At 40.2% G+C, this 19295-nt stretch overlaps 1 protein-coding gene across 1 annotated transcript in view; it reads left to right on the top strand.

Annotated features, from left to right (window-relative positions):
• Positions 1–19295, top strand: part of COL2A1 (collagen type II alpha 1 chain) — a 95088-nt gene that overhangs the window by 60257 nt on the left and 15536 nt on the right. The window contains exons 28-41 of the mRNA XM_042452023.1: positions 200–253; positions 2353–2406; positions 4104–4157; positions 4980–5033; positions 6434–6478; positions 6618–6716; positions 7302–7409; positions 7568–7621; positions 11062–11115; positions 12975–13028; positions 14166–14219; positions 14335–14442; positions 15105–15158; positions 16304–16357. Coding sequence (XP_042307957.1) covers positions 200–253; positions 2353–2406; positions 4104–4157; positions 4980–5033; positions 6434–6478; positions 6618–6716; positions 7302–7409; positions 7568–7621; positions 11062–11115; positions 12975–13028; positions 14166–14219; positions 14335–14442; positions 15105–15158; positions 16304–16357 — 900 coding nt within the window. The remainder of the gene's footprint in view (positions 1–199; positions 254–2352; positions 2407–4103; positions 4158–4979; positions 5034–6433; positions 6479–6617; positions 6717–7301; positions 7410–7567; positions 7622–11061; positions 11116–12974; positions 13029–14165; positions 14220–14334; positions 14443–15104; positions 15159–16303; positions 16358–19295) is intronic.

Consider the following 19295-nt stretch of genomic DNA (forward strand, 5'->3'; position numbering starts at 1 on the left):
TTGCTCTGTTAAAGCACCCTGCTGTCACCAACCTAGGCAGTTGCTGCTGGAATACCATTACACTATTACAACAGAAAGTGATTTAACAGGATGGAAGAAGCAGGGTCTGGGTGGTAGAGCTCACATGCCTCACCAGACAATATGTCTCACTGATGCCAAAAGCTCATAGGTTGTTGTCTCTGTTTTATTTTCCATCTAGGGTGAACCTGGTAAAGCTGGTGAGAAGGGACTTCCTGGTGCTCCTGGACTAAGAGTGAGTGGGTTTGAATATAGTCCCTGTCTGCTCTTCTCCTGCTTCATAATACATACTTTAGGAGAAACATCCAGGCCTCTTCCTGCCTGCTTGGAAAAGCTACAGCCTTCCTCTTTCACTCAGTTACTGGGTTCCTGGACTGCTGATACATGTACAGTACAACATTTGCCCCCAATGGGGATGCTTTCCATAGTCTTGAAAAAGCCTATTGCTTATATGTGGCATAGTATAGAAAAAAGGGGAACAACAAATGATATCTATTACTGCTTAAACATGTCTTATTTTCAAAATATACAATACTGTGTACAAAATGACAAGACACAATGGTAAACTACAATCAACAATGTGCATATGACAAATTAGGGTAATCGAAGTCCATGTAAACAATGTCTGCAGTGTTGGCAGTGAAAATATTTCTACTGCATCAATTCCATGAATAATTCACAGTCTAGAAAGCACTCATAGATGGTACTTGAAGAAACAATACATGAAGTTGGAACCTGTAGTTTTACTGGTAGCACAGTTCTTTACTGGTGGTATTCCAGTTGTATTCAGTATTCACAGTATTAAGACGGCTACCTCCGGAGTACTCTGTGGCTGTTTCGACTCTATAGAAGTCTTCATCAGCATATTTGAGTTATTTTGCCGGATTAATATTGTAAGTTATGCGTTCCATTCTTCTAAATACACAAGGTTAACAATAATTAATACATTAATTACCATCAATAACAAGATACACCATAGAATGCAATTGTAAAATAAAATTCCAGGATTAAACCAATGTAGCTTACCCACAACATTCAACAACTTAGCTTCAATAAGAAGAAGAATGCTGGTACCAGTTTACAGGAATAGTATAAGCCTCTGGCTGTTGTGTTTCCTAACTGATGTTGTTCTTGCAAAAAAATTCATCTTGAACTAATCTGATCTAACTTTTAATCTAATTTACACAAAATCTATTATACCTGTTTGAGAAAGAATGCAGAACCATGAGACACTTAGAAGACTGCAGCCTATTCAGAATTCCACTGGAAGGAGAAAACATTCAGTAGTGATGCTTGCCAGTGTTTTGTTTTTTAAAAAATTGTGCAGTCACCCTATCTCAAGCACTGACTTTTAAGAGTGGCCCAAGTGATGACGTCTTTGATACATAGTCCTCTTGTTCAGTCAGTGCCTCTTCCTTCTTTGTTCTTACAATATAGGGTGAAAGAAGGAAACAGCTGCACAGTCTTTTTTGATTCATAGCACCAGAAGCTGTCTATCTGGAAGCATCCTGGCAACCTCAGCACCCCTAGGGATATGAATCATTACTTACTTTGTTTTTACAAGCAGAAATATGTTTTTCTCTAACGTTTTTATTTTGTGCTAAACACTGTTTGTGTGCAAACTTACAAAATAAGTCCCAAGATTGAACAATCTTTCAGCAGTAGACAGTTTATTCAATGGAGTGTTGGGACATATCAAGATACCTTTTCTTGTCAAGGGTGAGAAAATGTGAAAACATTATTTATTTATTTATTTATTTATTTATTTATTAGCAGTTATGAGTTATTTGTACTCCTTTTTCCTTCTTGAAAATTCCAAACCTGTACCCATAATTTAATACCCACACATGGTATTATGAAGTATTCCATGCATTCCCATGCCTCTTCTGTAGTCATTTAGGTCAGAGAACGCATACTTGAGGTGATTACTTCCCTCAAAAAGGAGGAAGGAGTACTCTGCTATACTGGAGAGCCCCTCAGTCATAGAAGAGCTCAAGCGTTCAAAACTCTGAAATTTTCATTCTATTTAGGCAGCTTGTGGTCTACTCCAATATTAATTTTGTGCTCTTTTTAAGGGCATCAAGGGGGAAAAAACCTTAGAAATGTTCATTACAAACAATGGACCTCACTTTTCAGTGGTGTAACAGCAGTCTTTCATCAGAAACAAGAGCAATACCTTTTCTTTATAAACTGTGGTCCAGGTTTTGTAGTAGCATCTCAGCAGCAGAGTGGGGAATTAAAGTGAACCCTTTCTAAAGTTTTCTGTTCTGCAGGGATGCTTTGGAAATCAAGATGTTTAGATCCAGCTTCATGTGTATCTCTTTTTCTTATTAGGGTCTTCCTGGCAAAGATGGTGAGACAGGAGCAGCTGGACCGCCAGGACCTTCTGTGAGTGTTTCTTTCTCTTTTTTATGTTGAGAAAATAAAGCCTGAGGACTGGTAGAAATACTGGAGGAAATTGGCTGACCCACAGTCCTGCATTTTTCTAGCGACAGGGCAAAGGTGCACAATGAGGATAGAGTGATTTGTGTGAGGACCCTACTAATATGCTTTTAAAATGTTACTTAATTCAGTGGTATTTTAATGGCCTGTTACAGACTGCCAAAATAAAGCTTTTTGGGTCTCTTTGGAGGTATGCTGTTTAAATGATGCATGCATCCTAAGAATCCGGAAGCTGCACCAAAAGCTGCACTCCGGTGCTTAGGAATGGAGTGTGGCTTTGGTGAGACCTCCGGACTCTTAGGACCCATGCATCATTTAAATAGCATACCTCCAAAGAGACCCGAAGCAGCTTTATTTTGGCAGTCTGTAACAAGCCAATGTTACAGTTTGCTTGGTTGAGTTTTAACATTATGACTTTTGTGTGTTTCTATTGATCCCAATATTTGTATTATGAACCACTTTGAGTCCCAATTCTGAGGAGAAGGTGGGATATAAGTCAACTAAAGAACTAAAACATGGGGCAAGACAGAAAAAATTAATAACTCACTTTTTATGGTATTATTTTGATAACTGTGTTTTTTTAAAAAAAAATTAAACAAACTCCAAAATTTACAAAAGAGCAATACTTTCCATGGCTAATCAAAATGCATAAAACACACAATGTAAGCTTTTGAAGCTCCACTGGCTTTGAAACACTAGGATGTTTTAACATCAGGCAAAAGATGTTAAAATCATACAGGAGGAAGAAGGAACGATGTCTTGGAGTCACAGGCTTACATTTTGTATAGATGTTGTCTCTGCTGTAGTTGAGTTGGTTTGGAAGTCTCTTAAAGTTCAGGACAGCTTCAGCTCTGCATTTTTTCCCCTCTGCATTTTTTTTCTATGTAGAAATAATTTGTATGTACAACTGATTGAAATTACTGATTTGTACTTCTTCACACTTGACAGTCTCTGTGCAGTGTGTTTTTTTCTTATCCTGAGGTGGTCTCTCTGAGCATTTCTTTCAAGTAAATATATTTAGGATGAGGTTTTTACCTTTCTTCGTAGCTTCTGCTTCTCTTTGTGTATTGACAAAATACAGTTTTCAAGTCACTTAAATCCTACACATGCCATTGTGTTTCCTTGTGTCACCAAGGCAAAGATATTTCCATTGATGGCTTTTTCAGAAATCACATGACCAATAATCAGGGTTTGTGTGCCTGAAAGAGGTTCCCAGCCAGATTTTTTCTCTGTATGGTATACAATTCCAAACACTTTTTTCCTTGTTTGTACAGTACTTATTTTTTAAAATGTATATCTTGCCTTTTGGCCAAGAAAATACAGCTAATTACATTTGATGTACACAAACTATTGCTACTCTGTGGTACTACTTGGCTGGGATCAACAGAGTTTTGTGTGAACATACATTTTCTTGCTACATTTAGCACTTCAGTGGAAGAGGAGAGCTTTCTTTTAAAGGCCATAACTAGTTTTAGTTGCTGTGTACCTAATAAAACAGAAGAAAATGTAGGTTTAAGAAAAATTTGTGTGTATGACTAGGTAATATTAGAGAAATTGATTAAATTATGATTTTTCTGACAGTAGCAATACAGTAATATATGCTTTGATTAGGCCTGGACTGAATCACATTTTCTTTTTCTCAGGGCCCAGCTGGTGAGAGAGGAGAACAGGGTGCTCCAGGACCTTCTGGATTCCAGGTAAGCAGAATAGCTCTGATGGTCTGTTTAAGGGGCAGTGCTATATGATAGCTCTTCACAGAGCATTTCTTTCCCACCTTCTCAGTTGAAACTGCCTGCAACTGAAAAGTGTAACTGTAGATATCTAACCTTAGAGTCATGAAATGGAGACAGGTGTTAGAGTGAGACTCTCTTTTTCTTCTTTCCTTCTCTCTTTCACACTCCCACTGTGATTGTGTATTTCTGCCAGAAGGGTATTGAGATCAAGATACAATGTTGTAATTAATTCTGATCATCCACCAAGGACATGTACATTTCCTCTGGGATGATATCTCCATGTGTCAGCTGACTACCACAAATATGTTCTTGTCAAATCTTCACATCTTCATGGAAGAACTTAGCCAAAGAGGAGCAGACAAGAGCTAGCCCAGTTCAGGATTGGTCCTGCAGTGATTGAGGCAGGAGCTTTTTACCTTGTCTCTTCAAGGATGGTATACTTTAAAAATTATGGGAGAAAGCCCATCAGATATTTGTGTGGTTAGTACGGGTTTGTTGAGGTTTTGTCTTCACCAGAGATGAGCATAGTTTTGTTGTTTATATCTTGGAGTAAGTGGGAATATACATCTAAGAATTTGTTTTCAATTTTCTCATCTTCTGAGCAGTGAGATACTCCCTTCCCCCACCAAAAAGAGCTAGTGCTAGATTTATTTTGTGTCTGATAATAAGTTAATTACTTTCCATTTTGTTCTAAGTTTCCTTTTTTGCTCTGACACTCTTGACTAGCAAGATTTTCTCCAGAAAAATCAATTGAACTGCTCACACTGGGATGTTTCTTGCTTTTAGGGACTTCCAGGGCCCCCTGGTCCTCCAGGTGAAAACGGAAAAGCAGGTGACCAGGTAAGTAGTGTATTGGATAGTTACCCATTTTATATTTATTTTCATCCCACCCTGAACTGCCACCTTCCCCGTGTTCTGTAATGCTAGAGTACTTTCCAAATAAGTTGATATGCCCATTATTCAAAACCAGCTAATGAAAGCTATAAAGCAGCAGCACTGGGCTTTGCACATCCTAGTGGTGTTATAGTGACAGAATTGAACAAATACTTGAGGATAACTAAATCCGTTGAGTTCACTGGGCATTAGCACGTTTACCTTTGTTAGGCAGTAGTTGTCCTGTGCATGCAACAAACCTTTCTTTGAAGGAATCTGTAACTGTTAAATTGGTATAAAATTATAGTGCATATCTGCCCCAAACGATTTGCTGTAAATCAAGAATGTACTTATTGTATTACAGTATTTGGTGGGGTGTTGATGTGTTTTATCTACCAGCATGCTGTACCAGCAGTTATATCTAGATCATATATGCTTGGATATAAAGCTCCTGGTATTGGAGTGAGGAATGGGCAGGGAGGATCACCCTCATAATAATTTGGGTGGAACACAGATTCAGCCAAATGTTGACTCTTTCAGCTAAGGCTAATGTTATTTACACGCAACCAACAAGACATTTCTCTGTGAGAAACAAATCAGCCATAGGTGTTTCAGCCAAACAGAGTAGCTGAGAAATGTTGCTATTGCCAAACAGGAATGGTCAATATGTATTGAAGAAGCAGGATATACACATACATACATACATTCCTTTGGCATGAGTATGCTCATTTAATTGTTTATAATATCCATTGGCTGTGTAGTGTGTTGACTAAAGACAGAAGTGTTTTTCAACAGTCATCATGTATAATCTAAAACATGCAGTGACATTAGGGGCAGTCTTCTGTGAATAGCATTTCGCCTTACTTTGTACATTTTTTTCTGTTTTGACATTTTCATGGGAAACATGCACTTAGGATTACTGTATTATTATTATTATTATTATTAAACTTTATTTCTAAAGCACTGTAATTATACACAGCGCTGTACAAAGTCGGTAAAATTAAAGTGTATATAAAAGCCTGCCCAAGGCGTACATTCTAAGATAATAACAATTAAAAGAGGAATAGATAAAATTACCATATAGAAAAGAAAAAACAAATTAAAAACATCAAATATAAAACAAATCACATCACTTAGGAATGTAATATTTATAAGTGATGAAACTCTGAGAGTTGTTTAGTTCAAGAAAAAATTGTAATGTGATGTACATTCTTTGCCTTGATGTATGGATTTTACTTTTTAATTCCCTCTGTTGTCATCTTATAGTTGATAAGGAGTTAAATTGGTACTTCAGACTGTAAATTAGCTAACTACTTCCCACATCTCCATTGTAATTATTTTTTCTCCCCTCCCCCTTTTTATTTCAGGGTGTTCCTGGAGAGGCTGGTGCTCCTGGTCTTGTTGGTCCCAGAGTAAGTAGCATGCAATTAAATTTTAGCAGCTTCCCATAGTTGCACAGTATCTAGAATAGTGTGTGATTATGAAGCAGCTTGCCCTTCTATTCATCCTGAACTATCTCCCCAGCACTACTAAGATCTCTTTTCCCCCTAGGGTGAACGTGGCTTCCCAGGTGAACGTGGATCTGCAGGTGCCCAAGGTCTGCAAGGTCCTCGTGGACTTCCTGGTACTCCTGGTACTGATGGGCCCAAGGTATGTTACACCTTTGCATTATTATTGCACCTTTGTAACACAACCTATTCACTTTGGTCTTCAGGTGGCTGTAATGCACAGAAATCTCATGTCACCTGAATTCTCCAGGCATATTAGCTCAACTGCTCTCAGAAAAAGACGACAGCGAGATCAGCTGAGGCATGGGGGAGGGAGTGTTGGCAAACCTACCTGTGAGATACTGTTCCTAGTAAGACATTTGGGGTAGTACAGTTCACTGAGAATTAGATTCATTTTGAATGGGTAACTCAGTGCAGACAATGAAGATGCAGCTGTCACCTTTTCCTTGATTTTCAGCTTCCCAGATGTTTATCTGGCAAAGTGAATCCCTCCTGCCATATTTACAGTATATATGGCAGGTGGCCAGTATAGGCATGTGGGAGATAAAATTACTTGGAGAAGGAACATGCATACTCACCTGGTCAGTCCTACAATGGCAAATAGAGCTGCACACCCCACGTGTCCATATGCACCTTGAGGAACTCATCTCTGGTTCTTAAACCCTAGTGTGATCCATACCCAAACAGCAGTAATTTAATGGGACTTTTTTCTACCCTCCTCTCCCAGGGTGCAACTGGTCCTTCAGGTGCTCCTGGAGCACAAGGCCCCCCTGGTCTACAGGGGATGCCTGGCGAGAGAGGAGCTGCAGGTATTTCTGGACCAAAGGGAGACCGGGTAAGTGGTAACTCTACATGGGATTTTGCAGGGCTGTTTGGTTAGGGGTTGGGTGTTGCATGAGGCCAATCAAAAGTGCTTCATTCTGCTTTTTATCTTTTTCTTCTGCCTCACTGGAGTGTTAGTTATTCTCAATCCTTTCCGATATCCTTCAACAGGGTGATATTGGTGAGAAAGGTCCAGAAGGTGCACCTGGCAAAGATGGAGGCAGAGTAAGTGAGCAACAAATGTTCTACATTTCCTTTTCTAGGGCAACAGCAGATTGTCCAGTGAAACAAGGGGGTGACGGTGAGAATATGTCTCCTTTGGGGGGAATACACTGTCTGTCTATCCTCCTTAGAAAGAGATGATCTGGAATGCAGATCAGAAGTAGGGAACCTTTGGTTTTACAGATATTTAGGATTCCAGTTCCCATGATCATTTAACCATTGGTCAGTCTAGGTAGGGCTACTGGATGTTGAAGTCCCAAACATCTGGAGAGCCAAAGGTCCCATTCCCTCATCTACTCTCTACTTTAAGAGGACTGCAGTTAAAGCAAAATAGGATTGACAAGTGCTTTTAGTGTGATAAAGAGTCTAAGATAAAAGGGCTTAATTTTAGAATGTTCTAAATCTATTAACATAGCAAAATGTACCTTCAGGTACTGTAAAGAAAGACCAGATGTTTGCTCTGGGCTTGCCTTTCTCCCTTTACAAGGTATGGAGTAACAGCTATATCACCTGATTCCAGAGAAGGCTGCCCATTACATTTCAGTGTGTGACTAGCCTCAGTGTGCCAGCTAAATTTATAGAAGACAGGTCCAGAGGAGTAACTCAAATATAAACCGGGGTGGGGGTGGGGGATTCTGTTGGAGGCACATATTCTTTCTTATTCCCTCTGAATGTAATGTTTTGGGGTTAAGAGTGAAGGCATTGTCCAGTTTTTATTGAGACAACAGAGTGTGTTTCACCTACTAGAATTTGAGAAAGCACAGATTTGCATAAATACATTGCTTTTAAAAGAAATGGTAAGCAGTCTAGGATAATCTCTTCCCTTTCCTTGGTTCAAGTCAAGGGCTGGAAAGACTAGGAGCTGAACTTTGAAAAAGAAATTACAATCTAGCAGCTTCAGTGCCTCAGTGATTCACTAACTATAGATGAATAGAAGAAGACTTGGGCACAACCAACTAGAAAAAGGGCTTAAAAAGAAAACCTTTACATTGTTGCTGATAGAAGCCACTGCTGTCATGCTGAAAAAGACCATAATTATAGTAATCAATGTAATTTCATTCAAATATTAGTCAGCATAAAAACACATGTTGTGGGTTTCTGAGCTGGAAGTTAAAATGGCTGTGAGAAAATTTCTGTAGACAGCAAAGAGCTGTTGCATGACAAAAGGGAGAAACTACTAGGGGCATGGGATTGTGTGGGAAGGATCTGTTGGCCTACTTCAGACATTAGCCTGCCACATCTTGGAAAGGCAGAATTAATCTAATAAAACATAGTCCCCTATTTTGTCTAAACAGAAGTACCATAGTCATCAGTTGTAGAACAAGCCAAGATACATACTAAAATATGGTTTGAATTTAAAGATCCTGGTTTTGTTCTGAAGCTGATAATCACAGTTTCCCAGTGTTAGTACACTGTAGAAATCTATAGTTAATTGGAGACTTCTGCAAATCCATTTCTACAAATCCAGATAAAAAGCTCATTCTTATCTTGCCATTTTAAGCCAAAATATGATCATCAGAACATGACCAAAAATTAATATAGATAGTTGGCATTTATGAAGAAGTAGCCAGATATAATGCTGTATTTTGTTACTAACAGTATATTGAAAGTGTATGATACTATTTCAAAATACTTGTTCCTCCTTGTGAACTAATTGTTGGAAAATAATAATAATAATAATAATAATAATAATAATAATAATAATTTATTTATATCCCACCTCTCCAATGAGATCAAGGCGGCTTACAACAGTTTTAAAAAGCAATAAAATACAGTGAAATACAGTACCCCATAAGCCCATCCACCCACCATAACCAATAAATCAAAAAAATAAACAACAACAATAAAACAATACAACTAAAATTATTAAAATGGACAAGCCAGGGTAGTCAGTAGGAGGCAATTGAGATGCTAATCCAGGAAGGCCTATTGGAAGAGATCCCTTTTGGCCGCCTTTGTAAAGCTGTCAAGATTAGTAATATCCTCTGGCAGGAGGTAGAGGAGAAGGTCTTCTGGATAACTTCAGCCAGCTTAGCTTTTGCTGGCTGCAGTAGATTTTTCCCAGAGGACCTAAGTGTGTGGGCAGGGTTGTATGAAAGAAGGCGATCCCGTAGATAAGCTGGGCCCAGGCCATGAAGGGCTTTAAAGGTCATAACCAACACCTTGTACTGTCTTCGGAAACTAATGGGTAGCCAATGAAGGGACTTTAAAATCGGTGTTATATGGTCACTCCTAGATCTCCCGGTGACCAATCTGGCTGCCATATTTTGAACTAGTTGAAGCTTCCAAGGCCCTATACAGGCAGGCCAAAATAAAGCTGCTTCGAGTCACTTTGGAGGTATGGTGTTTCAATGATGCATGAGTCCTAAGAGTCTGGAAGCTATGCCAAAGCTGCACTCTTGTCCTTAGGACTGGAGCGTGGCTTTGGTGTGGCTTCTGGACTCTTAGGATGCATGTATCATTAAAACACCATACCTCCAAAGTGACTCAAAGCAGCTTTATTTTGGTCTGTCTGTATCAGGCCCAAGTTAGGCACAAGGATAGCCCTATGTAGAGCACATTGCAGAAATCAAGTCGTGAAGTTATCAGCATGTGTACGACAGTTTTTAGGTCCTCAGGCTCCAGGAAGGAGCGCAGCTTTCATATCAGCCCAAGCTGATAGCAAGCACTCCTGGCTATCACATCTATCTGAGCTGATATCTGGAGCGACAGATCCAGGAGCACCTCAAGCTGCCAACACAGTCCTTTAGGAGAAGTGTGACCCCATCCAGGACTGCTTGACAAACCTCCATGCCTTGGCTAGGGGCTCCAACAATGTACTTCCCTCTTATCTGGATTTATTTTCATTCTTATCTGGATTCAGTTTCAGAAAATGACATATGAGCTAAATTTCTCTGTTGTTCATAATGTAGTGGTTTTCCCAGACTATATGCAAGGGAATACTTGTGTGTTGTAAGAGGGGCTGTAGCACATGCTTTGCAAAATGAAGCCATTATATGGGATGCAGGCAGCCATTTCTTGGTGCCTCTTGAAACAGATGCCCCCTCTGGAAATATATGGGTAGTGTCAACATAACAGTGGAGAGTATATGGATGGACCACAGTTCTCCCTTATAGCAGATAGGCATGATGGAGTTTCAAAAGCTTCATAGTTGCTCAGAAAGCTTGACTCCATTCCTGAGCCCTGGTTGAATGGGCTAAGGATTGGAGAATTCCAGCAAGGAAAATTAAACTGAATATCATTTAGTTATAGGAAGTTACCGACTCATTATTTCGAGAGCTGACTGAGAAAATATGTGCACTTCTTCTTTCTTTTTTAGTTTTAAGAGTTAAGTATGTATCTGTTTTTAAATGAGATGAGGGGGAAACTACTTGTGCCTAAAGTATGTCAAGTTTTGGGGAAAAGGCTGCCTTTGATAACAACACTTTTTCCCCTTTTACCAGGGTTTGACTGGTCCCATCGGTCCTCCTGGCCCAGCTGGTGCCAATGGAGAAAAGGTAAGTGTACCTGTTCACTTGTCCAGGGTGTACTAGGTTACAGCAGGTAGAAGCCTTGAAGTGGTATGTAAGTCCTCTGAATATTTTTGCTTCAGTAGCAGTCTGTTGGCACATAATAGCTTACATCCTGTTAGTGATACAGTATATGCAAGTGTAAGTCCATAGTACATCTGTATATGGCTTTTCTTGGTTGTTCTGGAGGTTAGTATTCTGCGCTGCCCTCTGCAGCCATAGGAGCTTAGAGTTGGAAGAGATCCCAAGGACCATCCTCATTCTGCCATGCAAGAAGATACAATCAAAGCATTCCCAACAGATGGCCATCCAGCCTCTGTTTAAAAATAAACCCCAAAGAAGAAAACTTCACCATTTTCTGAGGCAGTGTATTCCACTGTTGAACTGCTCCTACTGTCAGGAAGTTCTTCCTAACTTTCAGGTGTACGAGTAATCTCTTTTCCTGTAGTCGTAATCTCATAATATCTTTTCCTGTAGTTTGACTCCATTGCTCCATGTTCCAAAGCCCCTCTCCCTCAAGACTTAAAATTTTATTATGATAGCTCCCCCCGCAACATTGATTCTATGGCTGGCAGAGTGCATGGGGTGCTGGCTGAGGGGCTGACTATACTGCATAGCCAGATGCAGACTGATGGCATCATCTGCCAAGACCCCAGTGAGTTTGGGCAGAATATGCCATCTGTCTGTGTCTGACTATGGGGCATAGCCAGATGCTTCTCTGATCCACACACTCTTGCTCTCACTATCTAGAGACTGGTCAGTCCAGAGGGCTGTTGCAACAAATGTAAGAATCCTGGGGTGGTGAATGGGGAGCCACAGCAGAGATCTGCCTGTGAAACTCTTACACTATGCCAGGCAATGTGGCGTCTCAGCCATTACGTCCTATAGTAGCATGGGCGTATCTCATTGCTGGTTTCAAAGTGACTTTCTTTTCCTAGTGAGACTTGAGAGTCATAGTTTTATAACTGGGTGTGGCACATGTGTAATAGAATTCTCAGGACCGTCATCAAAGTACAGTGAGCATAATTCTCTAGTGAAAAGCCATGATTGTTTAAAGTGGAATAAAACCAATATACATTTGTAGTATATAGGTATGTCTAATGTACATATTTACTAGAGAATGATAGACAGGAGGTTTTTGCGGGCACTGGAGAAATGGTAATGTAATGGAAAGATTTTGGGTGCATGAGAATGAAACAGACTGTTTAAAACTGCTAATTCAAGGTAAGCAAGGAGAAGAGACCAAGAAATATGGAAAAGTTTGAAAAATATGTGTCTTGCCATTTAGCATATAGACATAGCTATTTAATAATACAGGGAATTCCCATTAGGAGATCAGAGGATGAGAGTTGTTTAGCTGGGTCAATTCACTAACCATGTATCACAAGATCTGTCTAGCCCTGCTGCTCATATGTATTTTAGCTCTTAATATCACCATGTGATCTCCAGAGCGAATACATTTTTCACTCCAGTCTTTATAGACCAGAACCTCAAATATTTTTTCGATCTCAGAATATTTATGACAGCAGAAACCGTGTTGTTGTTGTTTATTTATTTATGTATGTTATTTATTTATGTACTTACGTATTTTAGGTGCTTTATGGAAGAGGATGGTGATGCTTGTTTAGTCTCATTTTCCTTGGATTGTTAATGAGGCTCAGAGCCCATAATTCTATCAGTACATGAATCCTGCCTATTCTCCTAAATTGGCTCTCTAGTAGTAGCAGAGAATAGTGTTACTTTCAGAAAATGGAGAAGTAAAGTCAAGTCTCTGCTGCTTTGTTTTAATGCTGAATTAGTATCTTGTCATTCTACTGCCTCACCTTTTCTCTTTTCTATCATTTCAGGGTGAATCTGGTCCTCCTGGCCCATCTGGTGCAGCTGGTGCGCGTGGTGCCCCTGTAAGTTTGATGTTACTCTGAATTGTTCTGGAAAGGGATATGGCCTGTAGAATCTCAGAAATCATGCCAGGGATTCACAGAACTCCCTTGAATAACACAGAAGCCAAATATGTATTCACCTTCCCGAGCTTGTTTCCCCATAGAGAGAGGGTGTATTGTGCCCTGGCTTTATGGAAGGAGGGAGGAATTTGTCCTTTGAATAGCATCTAGCATAAACCAGAAAGAGAGCTATAAGTCTTAGCTGGATGACTGTCCATTGATAATTATGGTTCTGTGACCATCTATTGTTACGACTGATATTAAAAAAACAACAGTTCTCAGTACTGGAAGGGTGGGCTTTACTATGCTGAATGAAAAACAAAACAAAACAAAAGCCCTGATTCATGCCCCAACAAGTTAAAAGTGTGAAACTTTTTGCACAGGGCAAGAAACAGCAGCTGGTGGTCTGCAGGCCAGATCAGGACCCCTTTATCTTTCCTGAAGTGCCCCAATCAATCTAGTCAAGTAGTGGGAAGGAAGAACAAACCCTCCAGGATTTACTTGTCATTGTCTTGTGCATCTTTCTGAAAAAGCAAAGGCCAGTTAGTAGTCTCTTATCAGGGTGTCTAGGGAAACTAATTTATTCTGAGGACCCCCAGTCTATGACATCATACCATCTGTCAAGAAGGGCAAAAGACCAGTCTCTCTCTCCTGAAGTGTCTTGAGAAGCCTATTTATTTTTAGGCCCTCTTGTCATTTACTTCATAATTCTGAGCAGAAGAAGTCTGTCATGCTTCATGATGCTAATTTTATTGCTGATCTGAGTGTCTGTGAGAAGGCCCCAGAGTTCTGGTCCTTGGAAAACAGAACTGATCTTGAGACTACACAAGCTGGCCATCCTTGCCATAGGCCATCAGAAGATTAGATAGGTGCTTTGGTGCTTTGATGTAAGATCTAAGATATGACTAACGGATGGATGAAAGCTGATATGTTCCTTTATTGTGTTGTAATATGTTTTATGTGTATGTCTTAGTTTGTTCTGTTATATGTATTTATAATAAATAAATAAATAAATAAATAAATAAAAAGAAGATTAGATAGGTGGAGTCTCTTTACTTCTTTGGCTGTTTCCATGGCTGACCACTGTTTTTGTTTTAGGGTGACCGTGGTGAACCTGGTGCTCCAGGTCCTGCTGGATTTGCTGGTCCCCCTGTGAGTACTGGCTGATACTTCCAAGGGACTTACTCCCCTTTCCTTCTACAGTGTGCTCCTGTGGCCATGGATTTTGGTCTCACCATGGACATTTCTGTCTTTTTCTATATTACAGGGTGCTGATGGCCAACCTGGTGCTAAAGGTGAACAAGGTGAATCCGGCCAAAAAGGAGATGCTGGGGCCCCAGGCCCTCAAGGTCCATCTGGTGCTCCTGGCCCACAGGTCAGTATAGCTCATTCCTTGTCCTGGTCTGTCTGTCAATGACTAGCAAGAGAGCAGGTTGGGACTCTTTGAGATGCTGTTGGGAGAAGCCTTCTGAAAGAAGGATTGGATATCACAGCCACATTAGGGAATCTGGGATGGGTTTTAACTCGAGGTGGTTGTTGCAAAGCAGCACGTGGGAATTTCAGTTCATACAGAAATTTCCCCGTAGTCATTAGTCAACTTGGACTACATGTACTTGTGGTAAAGCCAAATAGCAAAAAGCTTAGTAGGTTCGATTCAGGCTCTGGGTCATGAGTTAGGCCTCAGCTGTGATACAAATACTGCATAATAAAGGATAGAAATGATTTCTGCTGTGGTGGTGAGTGCTGAAGATGCCCTGCAATATCTGTTTGGTTTTTTTTTTTAGTCTCACAAAACACCCTGTATGCCAAAGACCTGCTCCCTTTGCTACATGACACATACATACACACAAAATCAGTGAGGTCAGCATTATGTAAAAGCGCAGCCAACAATAGATACTATAAGCCAGGAGAATCCTGAAGTCTGAGGAAGGCTGTTTGCTTCTGTTAAATATATACTATGGAGGTGATTGACAGAAGCTCAGTGAAATGAATCATTTTTATCTCCATCTACCCTGGTTTTGGTTTTTCTCTCTGCAGGGTCCAACTGGTGTGACTGGTCCAAAAGGAGCTCGTGGTGCACAGGGACCCCCAGTAAGTCATTCCCCAACTTCTGAATAACTTGCTTTCTTTTTGCAATGATATGATCTTAGAGGCTACTGTCAGAACAGAATACAGAGAAACAGAATGTTTCCCAATTGGCAAAGAGGTCAGACAAGACTAGAACTAGAAAAGATCCTAAAATGCAAAGATGTACAACTGAGCATAAAAGTTAGAATCATACAAGCCATTGTATTCCCTATTACCATGTATGGATGTGGGAGCTGGATAGTTAAGAAACAAGATAGAAAGAAAATCCATTCATTCGAAATGTGGTTCTGGAGAAGAGTGCTGAGGATGTCATGGGCAGCTAAAAAGACAAATAAATGGGTCCTAGAGCAGATCAATCCAGAAATATCCCTAGAAGCCAAGATGACAAAACTGAGGCTATCATACTTTGGATACATCATGAGAAGCACGACTTACTGGAAAAAAAAAACAATAATGCTAGGAAAGGTGGAGAGAAGTAAAAAGAGAAGAAGGCCACATGCTAGATGGATGGACTCTATTAAGGAGGTTATGGGTATGAATGTACAGAAACTAAGCAGAGTAGTGGAGGACAGGAGGTCTTGGAAATGTCTCATCCACAGTATCACCATGGGTTGAGATCAACTCTAGGACAGTTAACAACAACAAAATGATCTTAGATAGCTTCTTTCCTGGTTTCCTTACATGCACTGCTGGTATTAGCAGAAATTAATTTTCTGTCCTTGCTAATAACCTTGTGATTCAGCCCAGTTTTAAAAAACATTTTGTATTACTGATGGTTTGATCAGCTGTGCAGTCACACATTTCAGCACCTTGGAGAGGTTCAGTGTTGGAAGCCATCGAGGAGTATTTAGCCTTTTGTTGAGTATAGCTGGGAATTGATTTAGGGCAGCTGAAAAAACAAATGACTCCTTCATTCTATCTGCACTGTATTTGATCTCTATAGGCACCAGTCAAGTTTTCCCTAATACTTTCCAAGCAGGGTGAAGTTCCAACAAGAGCTAGTTTATCCTTCACTGAGATAGGTTGAAAACCAAGGGAGCGTTTTTGCCACTCCTTTGTCTGCCCACCATTTGGTGCTTCAAGTGTTTGCTGTGTTACAGCCTTTCAGATGTTCATTTCATGATTATTTTCTTGCCTTTTCTTCCTAGGGTGCCACTGGATTCCCTGGTGCAGCCGGACGAGTGGGACCACCAGGCCCCAATGTAAGTTCAGTGTAGTTCAGTTACTGATTTTCATAATGAATTATCAACAACCTAGAAAGGGTGTTAACTGAGAATATCCAGGGCCATTTATCACCTTTTCCTTATTAGAGAAAAAGTGGTTAAAGGTGTGAAGAATGTAGCAAGTGTGTTTGTGTATAAAACAAAACAAGGAATAAATAGACTTGTTCTCCATCTTTGGATGTCCTTAAACAGAGGCTGGATGGCCATCTGTTGGGAGTGCTTTGATTGTGAGTTCCTGCATAGCAGAATGGGGTTGGACTGGATGGCCCTGGTGGTCTCTTCCAACTATGTGATTTGTGAATTCAAATATAAAATTATTTGGGAGATAAAAACATGGCAATTGTATTGGGAATAAGTTGGAAGGGGAAAAGGCTCCAAGTCAGCTTTCTCCATGAAGTAAATAACTAAATGGACTACAATTCCCATAGTCTAAAGCAGTGATTCCCAAGCTTTGATCCTCCAGATATTTTGGACTTCATCTCCCAGGATTCCTTGATATTGCCTATGGTGACTGCAGCTTCTGGGAGTTGAAGTCCAAAATACCTGGAGAACCAAAGTTTGGGAATTTCTAGTCTAATTACAGGTGAAAATGAAGGACATTGTAGTCGAATACATTCAGAGCAGACCAGGATGAGAAAGGCTGCCCTAAATCCATAGAAAACAATTATGGATAGTGGACTAGATAGCATCCCTGACAAGAGGGATCTAGCCCTAATAGAAAATGAGAAAATGAGGTTGCAATCCTTTCATCTGCTTACAGGGAAGTATTATTTGCTTATTTAAGGCATTTATAACCCCCCTTCAGCCAAAAAGGCTCCCAGGGCGGCTTACAAACCACTAATTTGACAATCCCTTGCCTTCAGATTTACAATCTAAATAAGTCACGAAGCATTAGGAAATGGAAATGGCAGTGAAAGAGAAGATTACATCTGGCAGATACTGCCTATTGTTCTCTTCCTCTAAGGCCACAGCAATGGCAGCTGGAATAGAGAGGCTGGGGTTAGGGCACGATGGAGTTATAACACAGTAAAACATACTTTAAATTAGAAATGTATACTGTTGTGCTGAACATATGGGACTGGGGAAAAACATCAAATGCTTAAATTGGGTTGCCTGGATATCACCATTATATTTAAGTCATGAGAAATATAGATATGTCTGTTGGTATTTCTTCATTTATTTGGCATCATATATCCTGCCCATTAGATCTAGAGGTGCAGTTGAAATGGCACAGTAAAACTAAAAGAGGATATAAAAGCTATGCCCTGTCTGAAGCAAATCTGAGGGTTTTGAAGCAATGCAGCAATCAACCAGCCAAGACGGGGTTCTGAAATAGCAGCAAGAAGTAATATAAAACCTATTTATTCAGAAGAGGTGATGAAACAGGGCAAGTGGGGAAACTTGGCAGGCTTCCTTAGACTAAGAGTGCAAAAAGCAGGCCCCATTATAATAAAAGGGTCTTCTTCCTTGAGATCTCTGGCTAATTTCAGAAAATAAAGGGGGGTGTTCCAAAAGTTTCCCCTTCCTCATCATATACCACAGGATTGCCTATGGGAACAGTTGCTTGGTCAACTTCCCTGGAATTTAAAGTACAATACTTGTGCTCCTGAAAATACTTATGTTCATCAAGACAGACTCACTGGAGTTTATCAGACAAGGGGAATTGGAAGTATAATCCGATTGCAATCTGAAAGCAATCATGTGGTTTAACGTTATTGCGTGATAACCCACTACACACAAATTCAGGCAATGGGAAGTAAGTCTGAATGCAATCATGTCTTTTCACGTTATTGCGTGATAGACTGCCACACGCAAATTCGGGCAATGGCATGCTATTTTTGGGCAATGGGGAGCCAGTTCGAATGCAATGCGTATTCACGTAATTGCGTGAAACTAGCGACTTTAAGTGAATCCATTTTGGCCCCACTTTCTTTTCATTCGAATTTAAGAGAAATTCCTCCCGTTTGATAAACTCCACTGATTGCAGGCTAAATGATTTCCTTACTCATCAGCCCTTTATACAAGGGCCATAGAAAATGCTGAGAGATACGTTTTGGGACAAAGGCAGAAAATGACATTAACCCCACCCCATCCTGAAAACAAGTGATGGCCACTGGAAACTGTCTTAGGCTCACTTTCACTATAGTTTTTAAAAGTGGTGGATAAGACACTGTGGTGTGGCAGTTTGAGCATTGGACTATGACTCTGGAGACCAGGGTTTGAATCCTGGCTCAGCCATGGAAACCTACTGGGTGATCTTGGGCAAATCACACTCAGCCTCAGAGGATGGCAAGAGCAAACCCCCTCTGAAGGAACTTGCCAAGAAAATCTCATGATAGATTCACCTTAGGGTTGCCATAAGTTGGAAATGACTTGAAGGTACACAACCACAAAAATGCATATTTCAGATTGGTTTAATCCCTGGCAGGATATGATACAATTGACCCTTCCCATTGTATTTAATGGGACTATTGCATCTGTGGATTTTGATACCCACAGAGGATATCCTCAGTGGATACCAAGGTCCCACTGTACTTTGGATAGTCCAGGTAGGATATGGATGTAGCTATCACAGTCTGATTGTTCTGATCCTCTGTACATTGGTTGCAGTAAAGGGCTTTTGTTGTATGTGTCCCAATTGAGACCTTTAAAATTGTAAATCCTTTTAATTCTACTTGAAAAATAGATAGCTGGGTTCAAAATCTGAATAATTTCAAACATGAGAATGTACAAGAGGTGTTTAACATCTTTATTCTCATCCTTCAGTATGGACCAGTAAAGGGAAAAGACAATTAAGTCAGTCCTAATGACTGATACTTCTCCCTTGCCTGGGATCCAGAGGAGCTTTTGACTCTAGTAGGTCCTGATGTCCATCTGGGATGCAGCCTAAGGTGGCCACATGCAAAAAAGACCAGGG

Source organism: Sceloporus undulatus, chromosome 2, assembly GCF_019175285.1.
Source record: "Sceloporus undulatus isolate JIND9_A2432 ecotype Alabama chromosome 2, SceUnd_v1.1, whole genome shotgun sequence".
NCBI lineage: Eukaryota > Metazoa > Chordata > Lepidosauria > Squamata > Phrynosomatidae > Sceloporus > Sceloporus undulatus.